The sequence below is a fragment of the Hypomesus transpacificus genome, chromosome 9 (genome assembly GCF_021917145.1).
Source record: "Hypomesus transpacificus isolate Combined female chromosome 9, fHypTra1, whole genome shotgun sequence".
Lineage (NCBI taxonomy): Eukaryota > Metazoa > Chordata > Actinopteri > Osmeriformes > Osmeridae > Hypomesus > Hypomesus transpacificus.
The window spans coordinates 14,789,248-14,813,354 of NC_061068.1; the positions used below are offsets into that span (position 1 = coordinate 14,789,248).

General features: G+C 44.3%; 4 protein-coding genes across 6 annotated transcripts in view; 3 read left to right on the forward strand and 1 right to left on the reverse strand.

The window, feature by feature from the left end:
• The window catches only part of LOC124471292 (NACHT, LRR and PYD domains-containing protein 12-like), a 1,476,309-nt gene that overhangs the window by 361,465 nt on the left and 1,090,737 nt on the right, over nucleotides 1-24,107 (forward strand). The gene's annotated exons all lie outside the window — the stretch shown is intronic.
• Nucleotides 1,455-11,111, reverse strand: LOC124471318 (differentially expressed in FDCP 6 homolog). The gene is made up of 12 exons (XM_047025787.1): nucleotides 10,922-11,111; nucleotides 8,493-8,633; nucleotides 7,988-8,167; nucleotides 6,257-6,484; nucleotides 5,735-5,881; nucleotides 5,387-5,495; nucleotides 5,024-5,211; nucleotides 4,572-4,682; nucleotides 4,143-4,309; nucleotides 2,728-2,926; nucleotides 2,371-2,461; nucleotides 1,455-1,728 (listed from the first exon to the last, which is right to left on the reverse strand). The coding sequence occupies exons 1-12, from the start codon at nucleotides 11,015-11,017 to the stop codon at nucleotides 1,508-1,510; spliced, it is 1,878 nt and encodes a 625-aa protein (XP_046881743.1). The 5' UTR covers nucleotides 11,018-11,111; the 3' UTR covers nucleotides 1,455-1,507.
• LOC124471382 (achaete-scute homolog 5-like) lies at nucleotides 9,436-18,085 on the forward strand. Of its 2 annotated transcripts, none has more exons than XM_047025875.1 (3): nucleotides 9,436-10,800; nucleotides 16,126-16,276; nucleotides 16,815-18,085. In XM_047025875.1, exon 3 carries the CDS (start codon nucleotides 17,091-17,093, stop codon nucleotides 17,712-17,714), a length of 624 nt encoding a protein of 207 aa, XP_046881831.1. In that variant the 5' UTR covers nucleotides 9,436-10,800; nucleotides 16,126-16,276; nucleotides 16,815-17,090; the 3' UTR covers nucleotides 17,715-18,085. The 2 variants fall into 2 exon arrangements, with proteins under 2 accessions (XP_046881831.1, XP_046881832.1); XM_047025876.1 differs by lacking the exon at nucleotides 9,436-10,800 and having other exon boundaries at nucleotides 16,054-16,276; nucleotides 16,815-16,920; nucleotides 17,017-18,085.
• cacna1sa (calcium channel, voltage-dependent, L type, alpha 1S subunit, a) overlaps nucleotides 22,570-24,107 on the forward strand; it is a 31,616-nt gene continuing 30,078 nt past the window's right edge. The window contains exon 1 of one of the 2 annotated variants that reach the window (XM_047025727.1): nucleotides 22,570-23,053. In XM_047025727.1, the coding sequence (XP_046881683.1) occupies nucleotides 22,866-23,053 (188 nt within the window). In that variant the 5' untranslated portion in view covers nucleotides 22,570-22,865. The remainder of the gene's footprint in view (nucleotides 23,054-24,107) is intronic. The other variant, XM_047025726.1, reaches the window with a different exon arrangement.

Consider the following 24,107-nt stretch of genomic DNA (forward strand, 5'->3'; position numbering starts at 1 on the left):
GCTGCCTGAAGAGAGCCATCACCATCACCAAAGACCCCTCTGGACCAGGTTTTCCTGTGGGATCTCTCTGTACATTGCTGCATTAATCTTTCTATCAATCCATATTAGTTTCCCAGTTCCTGTCGCTGAAAAACATCCCCACAGCATGATGCTGCCACCACCATGTTTCAATGTAGGGAGTGGTGCCTGGTTTCCTCCAGACAATCTTTATTTCATCAGACCAGAGAATTTTGTTTCTCATGGTCTGAGAGTCCTTCAGGTGCCTTTTGGTAAACTCCATGTGGGCTGTCATGTGCCTTTTACTGAAGATTGTCTTCTGTCTGGCCACTCTATCATACAAGTCTGATTGCTGGAGTGCTGCAGAGATGGTTGTCCTTCTGTAAGGTTCTCCTCTCTTCACAGAGCAATGCTGGAGCTCTGTTGGTGACCATCGGGTTCTTGGTCACCTGCCTGACTAAGGCCCTTCTCCCCCGATCGCTCAGTTTGGCCGGGGTGGCCGACTCTTGGAAAAGTCCTGATGGTTCCAAACTTCTATTTATGGATGATGGAGGCCACTGTGCTCATTTGGACCTTCAATGCTGCAGACATGTTTCTGTACCCTTCCCCAGATCTGTGCCTCAATACAATCCTGTCTCTGAAGTGTACAGACAATTTATGTGACATGCATTGTCAACTGTGGGACCTTATATGGACAGTGCGCATTTCCAAATCATATCCAATAAACTGAATTTTCCACGGGTAGACTCCAATCAAATAGTAGAAACATCTCAAGGATGATCATTGTAAATTTTGAGTGGCATGGCAAAAGGCTGTGAATACTTATGTACATGTGATAGTTTTTTTGTTATTTTTTTTGTGTAGAATTCTGAGAGGGAAAATTAATTGAATTTATTTTTGAATATGGCTATAACACAACAACATGAGGAAAAAGTGAAGTGTTGAGAATACTGTCCAGATACACTGTTACAGTAATACAGTGTGTGTATATATATATATACTGTATAGCCACCAGGTGTCGTTCTGAGCCAAATGACTGAACGGGATACATACGATGCAGTCCTTTGTTGGCATCTATAATATACAGTAGCTTTTTTAGTTTTAGGTGGAACCAGTAAATTTGCCACTTAAATGTGTTTTGTTATCTGTTACCAGGCTTCAGACTTGCAGGTTATTGATGGATTCAGATTTAATCTGCTGGTAAAGGGATCAGCTAGTGCGTTTGGTGCAGAACATGTTACAGCTACAGCAGAACAATCTGATCATGACAGACCATTCGGATAACATTTCTTCCATTTCAAAACTAAAACCACAGCTCAAGGAAAAGTGCAGTAGGTGATTTCCTGTGACTTTATTAAGCTAGAACATTCATGTTCATTCTAAACACTACAAGCATCTCAAGCAGAAACATTTCTTAATACAGACTCAGCCTTCAGCCTTAATGTAGCTTTCAGACATTTAGATTTGATTCATTTTGAAAACGGGTCACTGCAACACATCAGTTTGTATGTCATTCCTGGTCACAGTCCATATCCCCATTAGACGCTTGAGACAGAGGCCTATCCACCTTCCGACCGGCGTCCACATCTCTCACCTCGCTCCCCTGGTCCCCCCCACCCTCCAGCCCCCTCTCCCTCTCGCTCCTCTGGTGGTACAGGCGCAGGCCAGGGTCTCTTCCGGTCGACACACACACAGCAGACACACCAGAGCCCCCCAACGAGGGTCTTCTGTCTGCAAGGAGGGAGACACAGAGAAAGAAACCGTCTGTTCACACCAAGGATGGTAACGAGAACTATTACTGCAACAATAGCTATATTTGCATCCACACCAGCTCAGGGGCGTAGCCAGAATAGTCTTTTTGGGCCTAAAATCTTTTCAGTTTTTTTACTTAACGATGTGCACCCGGTGCATAATTTTTTCGGGGATATTTTCGTTTTTGGGTTAGGCCTTAGAACAACTTGGGAAGGCCTGTGTCTACCCAGGCCTACCTGTGGCTACGCCCCTGCACCAGCCTCACGATTAAATGTCATGTGCCATTTTAAATGTTCAAGAACTATCAATTTGGATGGATTCTTATAGGTCTTCATTGTTTTATAGTTCATCAGCTGGAAAAAAACATATTTTGAAAGTAATCGCAAACAATATTGTTCCGTAATATAGTTGTTGTTATCGTTGTGGTGTCGACTCGGCTATTCTTTTCAAAACATCTCGTGCTCAATACTTAGATGAAACGCTTTCAGATGCAACTTTTAAAGGAGCTATAGAAAATTAAAGTTTATTATTATTATTATTATTATTATGCTACAGACTGCATGTTCAGGGGTTTGTTTAGTTAAGTAGTTAAGATAGCCATGGTGCCACCCGTCCTCCCACCTCCAGGCCCGATGGGATGCATGAGGCGGTTCATCTGGACGTTCCAGTGCTTGACGCTGGTGCTGGCGTGGCGAAGCTTCCTCTGCGCAGCCTGAACAACAACAGGAAGAGGAAGTCAGCAGGAATACAAAGTTACATTGGCATTTTAGCTTCAAATTGTATTAATTTAGCAGACGCTTTTAGCCAAAGCGATGTAGATATGGAGCATGCAGAAAGCAATCAAGGATTAGAAGGGATCTGCAGCATTTTGTGGTCAGAGACAGCAGTTTGTATTTACCAGGCACAGTGCAAAGCAACCATATCTGAGCTACCATGCATGGTGCTTAACCACTAGGTCAACTGGACAGTGGAACTCACTGCTATGTCCTGGTCCACTCTGTGTCGACTGGCCCGGACCCTCTCCAGCTGAAGCTGGGCCTCGTCCAGAGCCTGGGACTTGTTCTCCATCTCCTGTCTGAGCTCCTGCTTCTCTCTCTGAGTCTTCAGGATGTACTCCTCCTGCTCCTCTTGGAGAGCCAGTAGCGCCTTCATCTTCTCCTCCTCCTCAGCCAGCAACCTAGGACGGGGACATGGGAGAGATCGGTAGCCTGACGTTGTCATACTCATAATTCTAGTCAGAATATGAGTCTGAAACCGTTCCGTTGGGCTGTGAGTATGGGGCGTGTTTCAACCGAACCCTGGAAAAAATGCCTCTTCGCTAAATTGGATAGACCTACAACCAGAGCAACGTAATATGTTGTTTGTTGAAAACAAATTCAACCCAAGCGCTCTTTGGTGACGTGGTTGATTACGTTACTGTTGATCATTTGTCCATCATCGTATAAAGCCCTCCCTGACAATTTGATTGGTCCGAACAGCTCCTGTTCGGACATAATTTTTCCCAAAACTAGCGATCCCAGACCCAACTTCCCGACCCAATTTTTTTGTGGGTGGGGCTGAGTTGGGCTGGCAGCCAGGCTAAGAGATCGGCACTAATCCACTGAATTTTGAATTCCATGAAGTAGACCTCAATGCTATGAGAGTAATTACATATTTGACTTATATTTGTTCCTGCAAATCTTTATATTAAAACAATGTACCAGTTTAGCTTGAACATTTTATAAATAAATCTTACTTAGACAAGCTTGAGTGGGCCCACTCAAGTGACACAAACTGTTGTACATAATGCTGCTCTGAATACTGACAAAGGGAGGGTTTCTGATTGGAGGGAAGAAGTTTAAACACACAGCTCACATATGTGGTCTGATGTTGCTGAACTTCAAGATCACAGACTTTTTAACCACAAGCAAATTGCAAAGAGGTGACAGGAAATTGAAATAGGCTCACAAAGGGGGAATGTGTGTTTGTGAGGCGACTGTGTACTTGCACACCATTATTCAAAGTTTAAGACAAGCTTATAACAGGTTTGGTGTGAGTGTTGAGGTTTGCTTCATTTACTTGCCAGTGACAGTGAAATGTAGGGCCCAGGAACAACATATTTCTTGTGCAGCGTAAAAGATGGCATAAACGTTTGCGTGAAAGTTGGCGAGGGGGGGTTGGGGGGTGGGGGTCTGAGGCCATTGAGAAGCTCTTGAGTGATTTTACTGGTGTCAGACATCCATGGCAATACAAAGAAAGTGTGTTCGCAAGACAGTGAGACAGAGGGAATGAGTATCTGTTGGTCTGCATGCGTTTGCCTGATTCTCTGTCTGTCTTTAAGGTATGTGTGTGTGTGTGAGAATGTGTGAGTGTGTATGTGTGTGTGTATGTCATGGTGTGTGTGTGTGTCATACGTGGCCTGTGCGTGGCGGTGCTCCTCCTCGTCCTGTCTGACTCGGATCTCCAGGTGCAGCGCCTCCTCCAGGCGTAGCTGCGTCTCCTCCAGCTCTCTGATCCTCCTCCTCTGCCGCTCCGCCTCCGCCTCCTTCAGGGCCATCTCTGCCTGCATGCTGGCCCGCGCCTGGCCCAGGACAAGCCCTCACTCTTACACTGCACTACATCACCTCCACACCCCCAACATACACCCAGGGTCTAGAAGAAGGGCTCTTCTGTTTTCTCTGTGTGTGTGTTTATGGGGGAGGAGGGATGTGAGCACCTCCCTCCCTCTCCCTCCCTCCCTCCCTCCCTCCCTCCCTCCCTCCCTCCCTCCCTCCCTCCCTCCCTCCCTCCCACCCTCCCTCCCACCCTCTCCTCCACTTCCCTCCCTCTCTCCTCCTCCTCACCTGTTCAGCCTCCTGGACCTGCTCCTGCAGGGCTCTCTGCAGCTCCTCCTGCTGCTGTTTCCTCCTCTGCTCCTCCTGGTGCAGCGCTGTCTGTGCCTGCCTCTGCGCCTCCTACAGGTGGGAGGCGGACATGCTATTGGGGTGATTCCCTTTTTTTGTTACTGTAACTTGCTGATTGTTTGGATTTGTGCGTTACCACAGTACATTATAGTAGTTCTTCACGACATACAGTAATACTGTCTTTAGCATAAAACATAAAACCATAACGGGTCATTGCAGTCCAAAAGAATATGGTTTCCATGGCAAAGATGACTACTGTGATGGCAAAGATGACTATTGAGTAATATTAGGTATTACTCTATTGGAGGACACACACACTGTAGGCCAGTCTGCTAAATGAATACATATAAATGTAACCACGGCCAGCTTGGCCCAGACACCCTCTACCTGACCTGCAGTAGCTCCAGCTCCACCAGCCTGCTCTCCCTCTCCCCCTGCAGGAGGTGCAGTCGCTGCAGCTCCTCCTCCTTGCCGGCGCGCCTCCTCTCGCGCTCCTCCCTCTGCTGCCGGCGTCGCCGCCTCAGGTCCTCGTGCAGAGAGCTCTTCCCCTCCACACACAGGCGGATGGCCGTCTGGATGGCTGACGGACACAGCAGGAGGGGGGGACGTGTTAGTCGAGGGTGCTCTGAAGGATCACGTCATGACCACACCACTGTTCGGATCTACAGCAGGCAGCCGGGCCCAGAGACCCAGGAAACAACATTTCAAGCTGTGCATCAAACTTATTTTCTCCTAAAAGTTCCTCTCGGACAAACCGTTGGTCCACTCCTGTCTCTGCTTGGTGTCGGGGGCGCTCATTTCGTAGGTCTTGGTGAGGGTCTTCACACAGAACATGCACCTCTTCCCCTCCCTCTCCGGAAGTACCTGCCAACGGCAACGCAACACACAGAGGATGACGAGGATTGTGATGACGATGACAGGGATGTCGATGAAGCGATCTTCATGTAAACAAATCTACATTTGATTGGGGAAACGCCCGTCTACTGTATGTTCAGCGGACCCCTGTTTGGCTCTTTAGCTCCTATAGGCATTTTTGGAGTCTGTCTAATTGACAGAACCAAAACGTAGATTTTGGTTTCAGAGATGTTTGTCGTGGCGGCCACCTCCACACAGCAGTTGAGGTCCAGTTCGATGAGGCCCTTGCAGTCATGGCTGTCCTCGCTCACAAAGTACACCAGGCTGCTGGGACGCAGGGAGAACCAGCGCTCCGTCCAGTTCCTCCTCAGGTGGCCCTTCTTCCACAGGTAGCCCTGGGAATGGGCACACAAACACACAAACACACACGCACACACACAACGACATGCTCACATTGAAACAGAGTTCACGGTTATTTCAGCTGGGAGGTTAATCTGAGGACCTTGATTATGGGTATGGAGGGTTTGGCATTCAGTCAGTCACTCACTCACTCACTCACTCACTCACTCACTCACTCACTCCTACACAAACATTCACTCACTCACTCATTCCTATGCAAACACTTACTAATAATATTTTTTTTGCTTGATTTAGACATGATTTAGTGCTGTAAGATTTACTGTTGTAACACTACAATTTATATCTATCTAGACACACAGTCACAAACAAAGATGTTGTATGCACAACACACACAAGCACATCCAGCTGACCTCTTTGATTACATTGCCCACTATTTCCTGGTAGACCTCCTCTATCGCCATGGTAACAGATTCCCGCTCCACACCCCTGGTCAGCTTTCCATAGTTCACAAAGTCCAGGAAGAGCCACACATTGACGCCGATCTGCTGCACGGCCTCCTGGGAGTAGAAGTCCTCCATGTCCACACAGCTCAGCTCCACACTCATGGCTGAGCACAGCTTCTTGAGTAAATATTCCACCTACAGCAGGAACCAGTAGAGAACCAACTGAGATACAATACATATAAACTTCCAGTTAAATGTTATGTTTATATTTAAATGTACACAGTTTAATGTCTCAATCTACTCTGAAATGAAAGCATAGAACAAATAAACAATTGGAGATAAAAAATAAATCATGGAATCGCTTTGTTCAACAAAAGTTAATCTACATTTTTGACTCATCAAAGTAGCCACCACGTCCACTCTGTGGAAGTTGCCGACTCTGGATCCAGCAAAAGAGCCCCAGACCATCACGCTTCGACCTCCATGTTTGACAGTTGGTATCACACACCGAGGAACCATCCTTTCACCTACTCAACGGCATACGAAAACCCTGCGTGATGAACCAAAGATTTCATGGGTCCATAAGACCTTCTTTCAGTCTTCAGTAGACCACATGTGGTGCTTCATGGCCCAGGCAAGCTTCTTGTTCTTATTTAGCCGTCTTAGCAATGGCTTTCTTACTGTCACTCGACCTGTCAAACTTGCAACTCAGTCTTCTCTTCACAGTTGAAACTGAGACTTGCTTACTTCGACCAGTGTTCAGCTGTGCTTGAAGCTGTTGTCCTGTGAGCCGCCTATCACAAAAGCTGTTGATTCTCAGTCTTGTCTTTTGATTTTGTTGTGGCTTTGGGTCTGCCAGACCTCTTCCTGTCAGAGTTTCCTCCAGTTTCCAGGGGCCTTTTGATGGTGTCGGAAACTGTACTCACTGACACCTTGGCTTTCTTTGCCATTTCTCTAAAGGAAAGACCTACACTTTTAAGGGTTATAATGGTCTGTTTGTCTGTCTGTCTGTCTGTCTGTCTTCCTTCGTTACAGTAATAGAAAAAACGAAACTATTTTTTTTTTACCTCTGGCAGTTTACCGCTTTCCTTTGTACCATTTCAGGTTATTCACTGGCTTAAATTTCAATTAAAACTTGAAAACATGGGGGTACTCTAAAACTTTTGACCAGTATTTGTTTTGCTCTAGTATTACATTACCATTGTATTACATTACCTACCTTTACAAATGGCCCCCAAACTGTATGACCTGGCCAGATGCTGTGTGCTCCCTTCCATATCCTTCCTCCTATCCTACTTCCTACTTCCTCTCCTACCTCCCTTTCTTCCTCCAACCTTACCTCCTATCCTATCCTTCCTCCTCTCCTTCCATCTGTGTTTCCTACTAGTCTATCTTTAACATTTTAACATTTAGTCATTTTAGCTCTTATCCAGAGCGACTTACAGTAAGTACAGGGACATTCTCCCCGAGGCAAGTAGGGTGAAGTGCCTTACCCAAGGACACAACGACATGTGCACCAGCCGGGAATCGAACTGGCAACCTTCAGATTACTAGCCCGATGCTCTACCCGCTCAGCCATCTTACACTCCTCATGTTGGTACTTGTCAAAGGTGGAAGCCATGGTTACTACACATTCTGACAGGGCGAAAGAGAAGAGAGGGAGAGACAGAAAGGAAGTGACAGGAAGACGGAGCTCACCTCGTCTGGAACCAGCACCAGTGGGTATTTGTCCTCAGACAGGAAGTTGAAGAGGCACCAGAGTCTCAGGGCATCGTCATGGGACAGAATACCTCCATCTTTGGGATGATAGTTTTTATTGGAGCACAGTGTCCAACACAGCTCATCCACCTTCTCCTTATCGAACGTTCCCTCAACCACCTGGGGTCAGAGGAACAGCAGTTTAGCTGGGTGCAGTTATGCTCTGGTGTGCTACACATTTATTATGTACAACTGCGTAAGTGTTTGAGACTGTAAGTGTGTTGTCTTGCGTGTGATGAAGCCAGATTGACTCGCACTTGTAGTGGTGTAGTAATACTATTGATGTAGTAGTAGTAGTGGTACTGTTTCAATGCTGCCACTGCATCCGTGATAAACACATTTATACAGTCAAATGTTTTGATAAATCCACCCAAAGACTTCATGCAGGGACACTATTGGCCAGTCCCTGTGTGTGTGTTTGTGAGAGTGTGTGTGTGTGCATTACTTTATCCAGTATGTATTTGTTGAGGTATGGCATGTAGCCCTGGTTGGAGACTGGTCCATCATCATCGTCTCTGAAGTGGTCCTCCAATGCCTCTGGGTCGTGTGGGATATTCAGGACTGTGTACAGGTTATGAGACAGAACCTAACACAGTAACACAGAACACAGGTTATGAGACAGAACCTAACACAGTTACACAGAACACAGGTTATGAGACAGAACCTAACACAGTAACACAGAACACAGGTTATGAGACAGAACCTAACACAGTAACACAGTAACACAGGTTATGAGACAGAACCTAACACAGTAACACAGTAACACAGGTTATGAGACAGAACCTAACACAGTTACACAGAACACAGGTTATGAGACAGAACCTAACACAGTTACACAGAACACAGGTTATGAGACAGAACCTAACACAGTAACACAGAATACAGGTTATGAGACAGAACCTAACACAGTAACACAGAACACAGGTTATGAGACAGAACCTAACACAGTTACACAGAACATAGGTTATGAGACAGATGCAGACACAGTAACACAGAACACAGGTTATGAGACAGAACCTAACACAGTAACACAGAACACAGGTTATGAGACAGAACCTAACACAGTAACACAGAACACAGGTTATGAGACAGAACCTAACACAGTTACACAGAACATAGGTTATGAGACAGATGCAGACACAGTAACACAGAACACAGGTTATGAGACAGCACCGAACACAGTAACACAGTAACACAGGTTATGAGACAGCACCTAACACAGTAACACGGAACACAGGTTATGAGACAGCACCTAACACAGTAACACAGGTTATGAGACAGCACCTAACACAGTAACACAGTAACACAGGTTATGAGACAGCACCTAACACAGTAACACAGTAACACAGGTTATGAGACAGCACCTAACACAGTAACACAGTAACACAGGTTATGAGACAGCACCTAACACAGAAACACAGAACACAGGTTATGAGACAGATGCAAACACAGTTATGCATATCACAGGTTATGAGACAGCACCTAACACAGTAACACATAACACAGGTTATGAGACACCATCTGAAACAGTTACACAGAACATAGTAACACAAGTCATGAGACAACAACTAACACATTAACACAGTAACACAGTAACACATTAACACAGGTCATGAGACTGCAATTTACACAGTGACACATAACACAGGTTTATCAGACAGCACAGAAACATTTTTTGTCAACACATGTCATGAGGTATGATGCCCAAACACAGAGCTTATTAAGTGTGAGCTGTGGCTTTCTGGGGCTTCCAGGGCAGAGTCCCCAGCCAGGCTGAGCCTGGTTCAGCCTCTCAGCCGGGGAGTGTGACTGGGATTAGACACGTCACAGATCCCCCATGGCTGCTCCCTCAACACGGTGCTGGAGCTCACCAGACTGTTCATGATTCTACCAAGTGCTCGCTAAGCCTTTAGGAGTCCTCACATCAACAACAGTCCACACACCAGACACAGATTGGATGACAACAATGATCATGGATGATGATGATCATGACATATTATATACAGCATACTGTATGATGATTTGGAGAATAATGAATTATAATCTCTACACCAACCGTCTACTAACCTGAGTAGATGAATCATACACAAAGAAAATAATTTGGAAAATTCACATTTGGAATTGTGTTGACAATGTTAAGGTATGTACACAGTGTTGGACAGTTGGACAGTTCTAGAAGCAGGTCAGATCACCACCACAGTGCTGGACAGTTCTAGAAGCAAGTCAGATCACCACCACAGTGCTGGACAGTTCTAGAAGCAGGTCAGATCACCACCATTGTGCTAAACACCACCTCTTATAGTCCAGAGGTGGGTTTTAATCCAGAGGATCCCAAATGCTCAACAGTTAAGAAATCAATCCAGATTAAGACCCTGTAGCACATACACTAACACATTATATCAAGTTGTAGGAACTTCTGTGACACACATAAAGCACAGCACAACAGATAAATGCGTTGAAATTGATTTTAAAAGACCGAGGTGAGACATTTTCACATGAGCTATACTGTGATGTCTTTCTTGTGTAAACAGGAAGCACACCCACGCTTTCATACATGCACACAGCAGTGTGAAGAAACGACAGGAAAGATCAGTGATGAGAACCAAATGAAAATGTCTTGACCTTGTTTCTTGTTCAATGATGAATGTGACAATTGACAATTTGTGGACAAGAGAAAACAAACCTTAAGGTCTGCAAAAGGAATAACGCACCAATTTAAGAAACACAGTGAATCACAATAAAAGAAAGCACAGGTGAGTACAATCTGAAAATGATGGAAACAGAGAGGCAGACAAACTCTTTAGCTTAAGGACCCAGTTCTCATCTTCTTCCCTATAACTTGAGCCTTGCCCTGACCCCTGACCCCTGACCCACCTTCAGCTGGGACTTGGACACCTTCCCGCTCTTCTCCACATCCAGGGAGGTGAAGGCGTACCAGATAGACTTCAACAGCTCAGCACGTAACTCCATGTCTGCACTGTCAACTCCACTCTGCTCTGCTCATATTACTGAGTCGTCAGTGTGTGTGTGTGTGTGTGTATGTGTGTGCTTCACGACTGCGTTCTGACTTGGTTAACCCTCTCCACATCCTGTTTCTGGCTCTATTGGGCTGTATAGTGGCGCCATCCTGTCTTAACAAGACTGTGTGATTCGCCCACCAGAGGGCTGTGTGCTACTGTGCATAGTTTCATGTCAACAGAAGCTTCCACAGCATGAGTATTCTAGCCTGACGGTGCTTTTACACGGAGAGCAGTGACACGTCACGGCTTTAAGTTCCAGTGTGTCGTCACTGAAAAGAGGCGTGAGTGAAGGAGCTGATGTGTTTCTACAGGAAAGGCGTTGTGTTTCGAGTGTGGGGAAGGCCTCAAAAGTTAGACGCATCATGCAATTATGATAGTTATATAAACAGGTTGCATTTCATGCACGTTGCAGAAGCAGCAGCCATGGGTCTTAATAATTACACGACCACATTACATTCTGTATCAAGTACTTTTTTTAACTCTATTGTCCAGTTTGGTATACAATAATGCAATTTTTAGCTTCAAATTCTTTGAAATGAGAATGGAGGCAATTCTCCGTACACTCCCAGTCAACCAAACCTCAATAAAATAATGGCGGTAAATCATCTCTACCTGTTGTAGACTGGGGTAGAGGAGACGTTTCTTTTGTGGTTTCCTTTAATGTCAGCGTCCACACGCATGCTGCAACTGCAGGGTTGCTCTTCAGACGGGATCCTGACTGATGGGGATTGGTGGAGAGGCTGCTGTGAGGCTGTCTATTAGATGGATTACACAGAGATTTATGGAAGGGACTTGTCTTTTGATGTGTTTGTTTGTCCTCTTAGGGTTCTGAGTGTCTTTTGTAGTACAGACACAGACACACACGCACGTACACTCACGCTCAAACAGCAAGAGCCACACAAACACAAAGTGTTCATGCATAAACACGGACGCATGCGGAAGAACACTTACTGTGGGCCTCCAAACACACACACACTGTAAACAAGCACATACATGAACTCAGAAACACACACTAAACACACGCAGAGACACTTGATTGATCCATGTAAGCATGGCACACGGCCGAGGGAGTACGCCCTTAGATGAAAGAGCTCACAAACACACACACACACACACATGCACACACTCACACACACACAAACACACACTCTCTCAGACACACATGCACAGATTTCCAGACAAAAGATCGACATACTGGATTTTTGTGCTCCTAATCAATGTACGATGTCAACCACCATAAACACCACCTTATTTGTTATCATTTATCATATTTATGATCATAATAGTTCTCATTCATAAGTCAAATATAATCATACACAATATACTTTAGGAGTCATATGTCCAAATAACTTCTTCAGAGTAAGGAACAGTGTCCAGATTTTTCTGCAGATGATTATGATCCAGCCTGGAGTGAGAGGTTATACTGTGACTGTGACCTAGTCATCTGAGTGTGTAGACCTGGTGTGGACCAGTCCTGTGAGTGTGTAGACCTGGTGTGGACCAGTCCTGTAAGTCTATAGACCTGGTGTGGACCAGTCCTGTGAGTCTATAGACCTGGTGTGGACCAGTCCTGTGAGTCTGTAGACCTGGTGTGGACCAGTCCTGTGAGTCTATAGACCTGGTGTGGACCAGTCCTGTGAGTGTGTAGACCTGGTGTGGACCAGTCCTGTAAGTCTATAGACCTGGTGTGGACCAGTCCTGTGAGTCTATAGACCTGGTGTGCACCAGTCCTGTGAGTCTGTACACCTGGTGTGGACCAGTCCTGTGAGTCTGTAGACCTGGTGTGGACCAGTCCTGTGAGTCTATAGACCTGGTGTGGACCAGTCCTGTGAGTCTATAGACCTGGTGTGGACCAGTCTACTGAATCTAGTGTGGAGTGGGGGTGAGGACAGATTCCCCTGAGGTGGAGAGGTGGGCTGCTGTTTGGGAGGCCAGTTTCTGTAGCCCTGCCTGTCTGCACCTTGTCACAGCAGCCGTGATGTGGTCAAGTGTGTGTGTGTGTGTGTGAGAAAGAGAGAGAGAGAGAGAGAGAGTGAGTGAGCGAGCGAGTGAGAGAGACTCTAGGAGCAACTCATCACTTCCTCTAAAACACACACCTGGTCCCTGCTTCCAGCTAGTTTCACACACCTGCACAGGAAGGATCACTCATACACACACACACACACACGCACACACACACACACACACACCCACACACACACGCACACACACACACGCACACTCACACACACACAAAGTAGGTTGGATCAAACAGTTCAGATCCTCCATCATGCATTTGACAGACAGCTAGATGTCAATACCCAGACAGGAATCTGTGTGTTTTTGGTTGGCCAACAACAAACATGAACATGGGAGTTCAATCAACTATCTGATGTGATGGATGTTTGCTTTTCCATTGGGAATGCTCCTCTTGTTCACACCAGTGAGTGAGTCAGTGAATGTGTGTGTGTATATGAGAGAGAGCGGGAGACAGAGAGAGTGAGTGAGTGAGTGAGTGAGAGAGAGAGAGAGAGAGAGAGAGAGAGAGAGAGAGAGAGAGAGAGAGAGAGAGAGAGAGAGAGAGAGAGAGAGAGATGGTGTCATTCTCACACAGACAACTTGTCAGCCTGATGTGTGTGTGAGGTGGAGGTGATGACTTCACCCTCTGGCTGCTCTCACCCACACTACATCTTCTCTCATTTCAATGAGCTGAAGTCCTTTACAGGAAGGAAAGAAGATAGAGAGAGAGAGACATAAAGAATGTAGAGCTAGAATTTGTGAAGTATACAAACTCTCATATGGCGAGCAAGTAGTAGAGAAGAAAGATACGAAAAATAGATTTTATACAGTAATGGTAGACAGTGAGAAATTCAAAGAGGTGTGTGTGTGTTTGCATGTGTGTGCATGTGTGTATGTGTGTGTGTGTGTGTATGCGTGTGTATGCGTGTGTGATTGGTGTGTGTGTGTGGAAAGTGTGTGTGTGTGTGAGCCCTGTGAGGTATGGTATTATGTTTAGTCTTGTTCCTCTGATGAGCGAATCGTTGTTTTCACATCCGCTGGTGCTGAGAGACAGTTCAGCTCGCAGTGCCATCTCCCCTCAGAGTATTTATCCAAAACACATGAGGTCCACCGTGTTATGGTTGAGGGGTTAGAACTGTCTGACACACTCTTAAGGGAGTGTGAAATAGTTCTGTCTATTTGAAAGAGATCTCATGTCAGGTTCAGAATACAGTATTTCCTGTACTTGATCTGTAATGTCCTGTAATGGACTTCAGTGATGGAGGTCGATGTGACTTGTACACAGCACTGGCTAGCCTACTGACATGGTGGAACACTGTAGCTGGTTATAGCATCAAATCATTGAACAAGATGGATGCTTTTAAATTGATCTATTTTATATTTTCAGGTTATCATGATAAAAGGACTGTTGAACCAGTTGGCCTTGTGTTTGAATTATTCTTGACTTCTTACTTTAAACATACATGAATACATCTGATATTTTATTATTACAATATTATACATATTGTAGGGATATAGTCCTTTTCCAGTCTGTTTTATTTTTCAATTATGATCTGAATGTGCTCTGGTTGTATTACAGCTCAAAGATTCAAAGTTGTAGCAGTTATTTTGGTACTAAAAGTATTTGGCAGTAAAGGAGTTTCATGAGTCCTTGTAATAGCAGTGGTAGTATTTCAGTGACTCTGCATGGTTTGGGATCCTTCCCTTCAGGGGGGGGGGGGGGGGGGGGGGCTGCCAGAGGATATCGGTGTTGTTTTGAGGGGCAAAGCTCTCCAGCCCACACCAGCCCTCGTGGCGATGATTGATGTTTGGGTTCTTTTTAAGGCTGTCATCTGTGTTTAGAGCGTGCGAGAAGGTTTGTGCGCAAAAACAAACATGCACATCTTTGGTGTGTGTTTGATGTGCGTGCGCAAGTGCACACTTCCATGGGTGTGCATAAGTGTTTGAACACTTATGCGTGTGTGTGTAGGAGTGGATAGAAGGTCCTGCAACGCTACTGCAACTCGATCCTTCTGCTGTACTGTCTACAGATCAATCTCCAGTTTAAACCCCAGGACCACAGGTCCAGACAAGCCCTTAGCGACCCTAGAAATCCTATTTGGTTTGACGTGAAGGCTTTTTACGGTGCAGAAATTGTGTCCAGACTTGAAAACTGGATTTAGCACAATCAAAATGATCACAAATAAATCTTCATATCGCTCTCAATATAGGAATACATATTAAATATGACATTAAATATTATAGTAAATAATACTGGAAATACAAAAACATATGTATTTATTTGGCAGTTAATGAAACTGATTAGAAGGGCAGGGAGAAAGACCAAGCTTCCTGTAGAAGAAGGATACACCGATGGGAGTAAAAAGGAGGACTAGTTAATCTGGAATGGGAAATGGAGGATTATGTGTAGGAAACAGCAAACAGTCATTGCGTGATGCAGGTCTTTGATGCCTCAAACCTTGCTATTAAACCTTGCAACTAACCTTCAGTTGGTAATTTCAGTTGGATTCAAAAGAAGACATGTAAAAGCAAGTTATTTAAAAAAACATATTTCCTACTAACAGAAATCCTTATATAGCCATACTATATACTTTCTGTGTATATATACATATACAGTATATTATATGCATACAGTACATGTACAGTATATACAGAGAAAGTGAGACCGATAGATAGATAGATGAGAATTGACCATGTTCTTCAATAAGTTTACAGGTGAAACACAGGGGACTCTGCACAGAAACTGTTTCCAAACGAACAATATGTGTATACAGTATGAATGTTCATATTTTATGATAACATGGGTCAGGATTTCAGCCCCCTGACACAATACTGTTTATGGGTACAAAAACACATTTGAATTCCAAGAACAGACTTTCTAGTATGAACGTCAAACTCTGAGATTATCATTTTGTACCTTCAGTGTACAACTTCCCAGTCAGACATTTAGTAATCACCTTGAAGCTTGTCTTCTGGGGGGCGGGGCATCAAGGGGTAGGAACAGGTAACTCCTGGGATCTCCTCCCACCTGTCCCACTCTTCTACACACCCTCACTACAGAACCTCCACCAGCACAAAGCCCCACACAGGGACCTGTCAGAGCTAATCACCCCAGGTTACGAGCATCCTGAGCTGGGCAAAGATCCACCGCCGCTCCCTGTGGACCGAGTGGAGCTCCATGTGAAGTCTCTCTTGTCTCACATCCGACAGGGTAAGAGGGAGAGAGTCTTAATATTTCTGATATTGGTTCTTGAATGCTTTTTGCAGGTTTTTAAGGCTTAGCAAATAACATTACAGTGGTTTAAGGTTTTGACTCTTGCTGCTAAACTTCAGTTGTTGAATACAGAGACACAGTGTCAAATGTGCCTGGTAAAATAAAACCACACTCTTTTATTATTTTAAGTGGTTTTGGCAACCGTTTATCTTTCTTGAGGAAATCTGAGACTGTTTTAATGCAGGGGGAATTCCTCTCCTCTTTCTCTGAGCATAAGCCAGCTATGTCATCTTCATGAAGGAGTAAAATAAGAAAGTGGGATTAGAAGTTCTTAAAAATTATTGAAGGGAAATAACAGTTCTGCCCACAATTTTAACCCTTTGTGTAATAGGCAGATCTAATGTATATTTTCATGGCTTTTCATGATGCATGTGTATCAGCATTCACGGTGAAGTTCCCAAAAAACTACAAAATAATCAAAGTGGGTACACATTGATAAAAAAAAAAAAAGTAACAAATCTTTCTGTGTCGGTAGCAACTGGCGATGGTGGTGTCTACAGACAAACTCTCAAAACTCATTCATCATGACTGAGAACTTCCGAGGACCATGATTCTTTCTTCTACTGCAAAGACTTTTACAAGTACAAGTTACAAGTACTTTTTTGTTTCAAGTCCATCTGCTATCAAGATTCCTGTACAGGGATCTGTAAGGAACTCTGTAACTTTATCTTTTTCAGTATTCAGTCAGTAAGTGCCACTGACATCCTTCTCAACAAAGAGACTTGGTTTAAGGCCTGAACAGAGAGAGACTATGAGTGCTGCCTTCTCCTTCCCCTTCGGAGACCAGCACCCCCTCTACCTGAACAGGAGCAGTGGGCTGACCTACAGCTTGTCACCTCCTGATGGCCACAAACAGCACCGTCCACTGGCTCCTCACCTCCACCACCGCTACCCGGGCACAGACACGCTCACCCACAACATCCCCTTCCTCCTCTACCCCTCCAGCATGGACCCGGCCAGCCTCAGCCTCTACGAGGGCTCCTTAAGGGGCCCCGGTCCTGGCCTCCTCCCATACCTGCCCTCCTTCCCCCATGGGCGCCTGGGGGTGTACGAGTGCCCCTTCGAGCCAGCGTTCATCCAAAAGAGGAACGAACGAGAGCGGCAGAGGGTGAAGTGCGTGAACCAGGGCTACGCCAAGTTGCGAGAGCACCTGCCGGGGGGCAACAGTGAGAAACGTCTGAGCAAAGTGGAGACCTTGAGGGCAGCCATTCGTTACATTCATTATCTACAAGGTCTGGTTGAGGGGAAAGGGCAGGTGGGTCATGGTGCCAGCAGTGTGAAGATGCAGGACTCCAGGCACAGTGATGGAGAGTCACCAGCCCACTCCCTCTCAGGATCCTGCTCTGGGCTGGACTCAGAGAGCTCTGGGAGTTAGAGCGGCAATCTGGGAGTTGAGGCATTGAAACGGCTTGCGTGGATGGGCATTTGAATGCTGAAAAAAATGAAAAGAAGTATGCACTAACATCCACTGTATTGACTACATTGTAACTGCCCAACATTAGAGTTGTGTTGTGAATGCATTTGAACATTAGAGTTGTGTTGTGAATGAATTTGAACATTAGAGTTGTGTTGTGAATTAATATGAATGAATACGTTGGGATATTTTTGAGGATAAAGCTTAAACAAAACCAGAAATAAATTATACACTCAATGATCATGTCCATACTATTTAATTTTACATTTAAGGATTTTTATACATTGGAATTCCTCATATGATATTTTGACAAGTACCTTATTGTTTTCAAGGACAGAAAACCTGTAATTAAAATACAAGTACATCTTTCTCTGCACTTTTTTTACTGAAAAATATACAATGGCATGGAAAGACTCACACCAACAAAGTACATTTATCAGTTTTACATGAAGTTAAATGGAAAAACAGGAAAGTAATATATAAGGGAAAGCAGATGTCGGCTATATGATCATATAATGGTCATATTATCACAAATTAAGAACTGCCTCAGAAATTATGAAGGCCTGGCTGTCTTAGAAAATGTACACAGACACCTTTCAACTAAACGTATAGCTGAAGATGAAACACAGGTTCAGGTTCATTCATTAATGTGTACTACCTATATTACCTTAGCACTGTACACGACTATTTGATATTATGAAATTTGTAACCAACCAGAGCAAAGTTTTCACTGATAGGAGACTGTGATTGTTACTTAAATACCAACACACCACACCGTTGGCTTACATAGTCCTAGGGCTCTCAAGTCTCACGCATTTCAACCATTTCTCACGCTGAGAAATAAGGGATAACTTGTCCCGCTATATGCATGGACGAGGCACAGGCATACTGAGATGATAGTTGTCTCGAGTTACACAGAGTCAATTCAGAAAACGTCACCAGCACCCCATCTCCCGGTCGGCCGGAATTTTTACCCAAACAGGTGCAGGCAGTATGGGAATCTCATGCCAAACCTTTGACAAAACTTGAGAGACCTGTAGTCCCCCTCTGAGACAATACGTATTCAATCATTGCAGGCAACGTCCCAAGTTGTATTAGAAAGAAGAGGTGGCTGCATGAAAATGCCTTTCTGATCGGGTAACTCTACATCGAAGAATCCAAGAATGTTGGCCTCGTGAATTAATTGTCTTTAATTAAAGGTCCCATGGCATGCTGTTCTTGGATGCTTTTATATAGGCCTTAGTGGTCCCCTAATACTGTATCTGAAGTCTCTTTCCTTCTGCCTTCTGCTCTTTCCTCCTGCCTTGGGGCAGAATTACAGCCACTGCGAGCAGTCCCACAATGAGCTTTCCTTATGACGTGCCTTTTCTGTATCTGTAGCTTTAAATGCTACGAGGAGCAGAGAGGCGGGGCTAACTGCCATTCTCCAGTCGTTTGCAAGCCATGTTGTCTCTCAAGGAAAAAACAATATTGCGTTCGCAGGTCGTAGCCCATTTTCTCATCGGCGTGCCAAATTCTCTGTGCGGGCAAGCAGAGAAAGGGGAGGTAACCTTTCCTTTAATGACAACATAAGAGGAACAAATTCAAATCAGAGCATTTGAGCTTTCATTTTCTCAAAGGTGGAGAAGAATACCCAGGGCTTGGTTTACACCTATCAACATTTCTAGCCACTGGGGGATCAAAGGCAGGCTAGGGGAACTCATATGAATGAATGGAAACCTAAAGTGAAATTTTCATGTCATGGGACCTTTAACTACTTACATTTTCCCCACAACCCCGCATTTAGAAGTGTTGGAAGACGACTGACTGGTCTTAGGCATCAGCCACCTCACTTCCTCCAGCCACCTCACTTCCTCAATCATGCAATTATTCCACCCACATTGTGGAGTCGGTCTCCCAGATTAATTGCGTGAGCAAGATATCAAATTCTGGTAATTCTGCATGCATTACACCAACGTCTTAGCTGGTACCACAAGGCTTCTGCGGTTTCTTGCTCAAGCCCTGACTCATAGCGTACATTAGAGTATGCGAGAATGCCCATATTTGTTTTAATGACTTGGCTTGTAATGAAATTGCACGTGTGAATTGGTAGCCAATTGGTTAGTTGGTACCCTTTCAAAAGAATGCAGGGTATCTAAAACATTCTGAAAAAAACTCCACAAGTGTTAATATGGCGTATCTTTGCTGGACACGTGTCTTCAGGGAGAGTGTATCTTCAAAGACCGACCTAACGGGAGGGACGAACGGCTTATCAGCGATTTACGACTGGAAACTAACAGCAAAGAGTGGGTACCCGTCTGTTCATTTGGAATTATTCCGATTTATTAACATCTGCATGGAGGAAAGAACCAAATTGGCCGATATTCACTTGTCATGAACATTTCATAATTAATGAATGGGGCGCAATCTGATTAGCTAACTGAAATAGCAACTAGCCATTGTGACGTAGTCTTCTCCTCTCAAATCTAGTATCAACACAAAACACAAGACATTAAAGGACCAAAAAGTGATACCCGTAAATAGGCTTTGCATCTTGTGTGAGAGGCGACAACTGTTGATACACGTTTAGCCATAGTTCAGTCACAGACGCACACTTCAACCACCACACATTCCATTACATGACAGTAATTCTACTCCTAGACATTTGCGAGGGGAACTTGGCGAGTGGCCAATGAAGTCACAGCATAATATACCAGGTCTGTCACAGCCAATCAGAACTCGCAAAGCTTGACCTGTGGCTGAGGACAGATCACTGTTTTTACAAAACTAATTCTCACAAAAAGACATTTTGCAATGTGCTGCACTCGTCGTTTAAGAAGCTTCCCAATGGAAACCTTGACAAGACTAAGGTTGTTTGCACCATGTGCTATGCGGAATTAGTTTAATGTAGGAGTTCTTCCAGTCTCAAATACCACCTAAACGCAAAGCATCTCTTAGCTAATGCGGAAGATGCCGGGCCAAGCACCACCGTATGTAGAAAAATATTGGGGTGGCAAGAGGGTGGCAGGAGATTTTGAGGGTTGGCACCCTGTTGCAGAAGTGTGTGAGCTAAAAATGAAAAAACTAAAGACTGTGCAACATGTATTTGTGACGGTATGTAACAGACATAGCCACGCTCCGTCACAACAAGGTGTCGTTTGTCACTCGCTGGGCTCAAACGCACAACCTCTGACTTGCAAAGCGCGACCACTACTAGCTACGCCAAAGAAAAGCTAGCTATTTGTTGACGCGGGTGGCCTATTACACACCTGAGGAGTGAGTTTCACGGTTTTCACACCGTTACACATGCATAGTCAGTAAACCCTCTGAAATGAATTTCAGGATTATAGGTCACATGACCAAAAAGCTATTGAAGTTTGAAGATTTGTTTTTGAATAAACATTTAATTTTTAATAACCTTAGATGAAAATGAACAAAATAAAGGCTGTGCAGCATGCACGCATACATTTTTAACAGTTAAACATTATTTTGAGGCTCATGTTGAGGTTCATGTTGTTAAAAAAAGCTATTGACTTTTGAAATGTGTAATTTGTTGACGGTTCCTAAACATACGTGTGTTTAGGTAGTTAAAATCATTGGCCAGGCGGCCGGTCGTAGCAGTGCTAAAAACCGGTTAAAATAACACAATACTGGGCGTACAAATATCTGTTGAATATCAAACTTCAAACTAACGGACATCTTTGTTGTTGATTTCCCAAAGCATTCACAAGTTAACGTTATTAACCTCAATTAAACAGGAAAACTAACGTAGACTTACCTTTTGTCATTATTAGGGTAGCACACATATTCTGAATGCCTTCGGCGGAATTCAAATATGCCATTTTAATCTAGATCAATCTAGATTAATGCCAAGATTACAGTGAGATTAATCTAGATCTAAAAAATCTATTCCCACTTACTACTTATTTATATCTTTGTACTAGAGACTTTTGAAATTTTGATTCTACGGGAAGGCCCCATGAATACATGACATGAATCATGGTTCAACACGTGAGGACAATGACTGTGACGTAGACCAAGTCCTCTTGATGGACCCAGACAAACACGTGATGTTGAGGCAGTATGAATCTCTCAATGAGTCTGATTTTGCAGTAGTAATATTATTTAGTGTATTGTTATGTGCATTTAGAGTTTTCTTTGTTTTTTGGGCTTACTGTATGCAAGTGCTGAATATACAGACATGCAATACTGTATGACTTGCAGTACTTACACCATACTTCACCATACTAAGTGATGATCACTATAATTTTTTCTGCAAAATGCATTTACTATATACAATTAAGTAGTTTTTTGCAATTACATAACCTGGACACAGTGTTCTCAGTTTTTTATGACTGGCTGTGTGTTTGATTTGAAAGCATTTGTTGATTTTGAGCACAGATAAAAAGGTTTTTGAGGAAATAGTTTGATTTGGCCAGACGAGTGATGGCTTGGTTTAAAGTTTTGAGAAAATGGTTTTCCTAATTTTGGGGAAAAACTGTTACCACAATAGAATACCACTATACCACAGAGACAGATACGGGTTCACAGCATTCAGTGCAGGTCGGTATGTTTGCAGAGAAGTTAGCCTGGTGTGCTCATGAGGTAGAGCAGTGTTATGTCTCTGACATTCCATACCAACTTTCAGCCCTGCTGCGTGTGACCCACGCCCCTGTCCCCTCATGTCACCCCCTCCCCTAGACAAATGACACTCATTGTCTATATTTATATTCTCTGTTCTGACCAACTGTTCAGCCAACCAATACTCACGATCAGGGAGAGAGAGAGAGAGAGAGAGAGAGAGGGGGGGGGGGGGGGGGGGAGAGAGAGGTGGGTCAGACTGGGGGGAAAAGGAGAGAAGAGTCAGAACAGTGTCAGTCAGACTGAGCAAGAGAGACACCAGGGAGCGACCGATGGAGAAAAGCAGAGAGAGGCAGAGGCCAGGACTAAAGGAATAAACAGGACTAAAGGAGTAAACAGGACTAAAGGAATAAACAGGACTAAATGATAAAAGAAGAGACACATTTTGGAGAACAGGACTAAGAGAAGCTCTAGCCCCAAAGCTAGCCCGTTAGAACAGCCTAACCCAGCTCCAACCTCCTGTTTGAGCCGGAGAACCGCCTAGGAGCCAAGATGGAGGGTGGCAGCGATCCGCCGATGACGTCCTACATTATGGACGAGGAAACTCTAAAGAGGAAGCAGAAGGAGAAGCTGAAGAAGCTGCTGGCCACGGGGGGCAACCCTCGGCCAGCCCGCTCGCTCTTCTTCCTCACCCTGAAGAACCCTTTCCGGAAGGCCTGCATCAATATCGTGGAGTGGAAGTATCCTGATGGGGTTAGGGGTTGTGGGATCATGACTGGATGTGTGGCTGGATCTAAGTGAATTCAGTTGTGGAGTCAACATGGTTTACTACATGATCGTTGGTTCCTCAACGTATTTTATAGTAACAAAATGCAATCCTCTGCTTTGAATCAGACAATATTTAGAACACTTACGTAAAAAGCACTAACTTTTAAGGCTTTACTGTCAAAGAGAACTACTTTAGTCCTGATGCACATAGCCTTGCATAGACCTAGGCCTGTACCCTAACCAAGGCTAACATGAATGAATATATCCACAGTAATGGCATTCTTCAATGTGTACTAATCCATGAAGGCCGTTGATGGACATAACATTTAAATATAAATATGGTTTAAGTTGAGGCAGTGAGATGATATTTCCAGAGGACAGACAGCTGTCCTCTAGCTGACAGGCTAAAAGCAGACATGGTAAGTCTAGAGAATGCAACGTCACAGCTCCCCTAATGGTACCATGTGGAACTTGCAATTTGAATTAAGTCTATGATCAAAAGTAGCTTCATCCCTATCAAGTCTATCCAACAAAACTTGAGGCAGCACTGATTGTTTAAATGTGTCATATTATCCCCTAACAGTCGTTACAAACGTAATATAGTAGTTTCAGCTTGGCACAACAGCGTTATTGCCTTGCAACGGAACCATTGTTGGAGTCCGGTTCTATCTCAGTGTTCTAGATCCTGTTGGCTATATGAGGATGTCCTGCATGTAGCTGCAGATTGCTTCAACATGCAAATGACTCCAAAATAGACCGGAATGACTTTATTGGTGTGGCTGATATCTTTAGATTTCTGAGATGGCCTGCAGTGAGCTCTGCAGATTCTTGTAATTTTATACAAAACAAGCAAACCCATTTTAGGTGGAGGCCTTGAAATAATAATGTCATGGTTGGCATAGCTACCCTGGTGCAAATTTATAGCTTCTCTAGAGGTGGATGTTGACAATATAGCTGCTTGTTACTCCAAAAGTCCAAACATTGTCCCTCAGGGAATAATATATTTTTTAAAGCGTTGGTAACTGA

Bases quoted from the DNA above. Each gene is read 5' to 3' on its own strand.
- LOC124471318 (XM_047025787.1), bottom strand. From the start codon at position 11,017: ATGGAGTTACGTGCTGAGCTGTTGAAGTCTATCTGGTACGCCTTCACC. The intron at 8,634-10,921 runs GTGGGTCAGGGG...TTACTGTGTTAG, and splicing joins TGTCCAAGTCCCAGCTGAAG to GTTCTGTCTCATAACCTGTA. The intron at 2,462-2,727 runs GTGAGTTCCACT...GTTGTTGTTCAG, and splicing joins GAGTGGACCAGGACATAGCA to GCTGCGCAGAGGAAGCTTCG.
- LOC124471382 (XM_047025875.1), top strand. From the start codon at position 17,091: ATGAGTGCTGCCTTCTCCTTCCCCTTCGGAGACCAGCACCCCCTCTAC.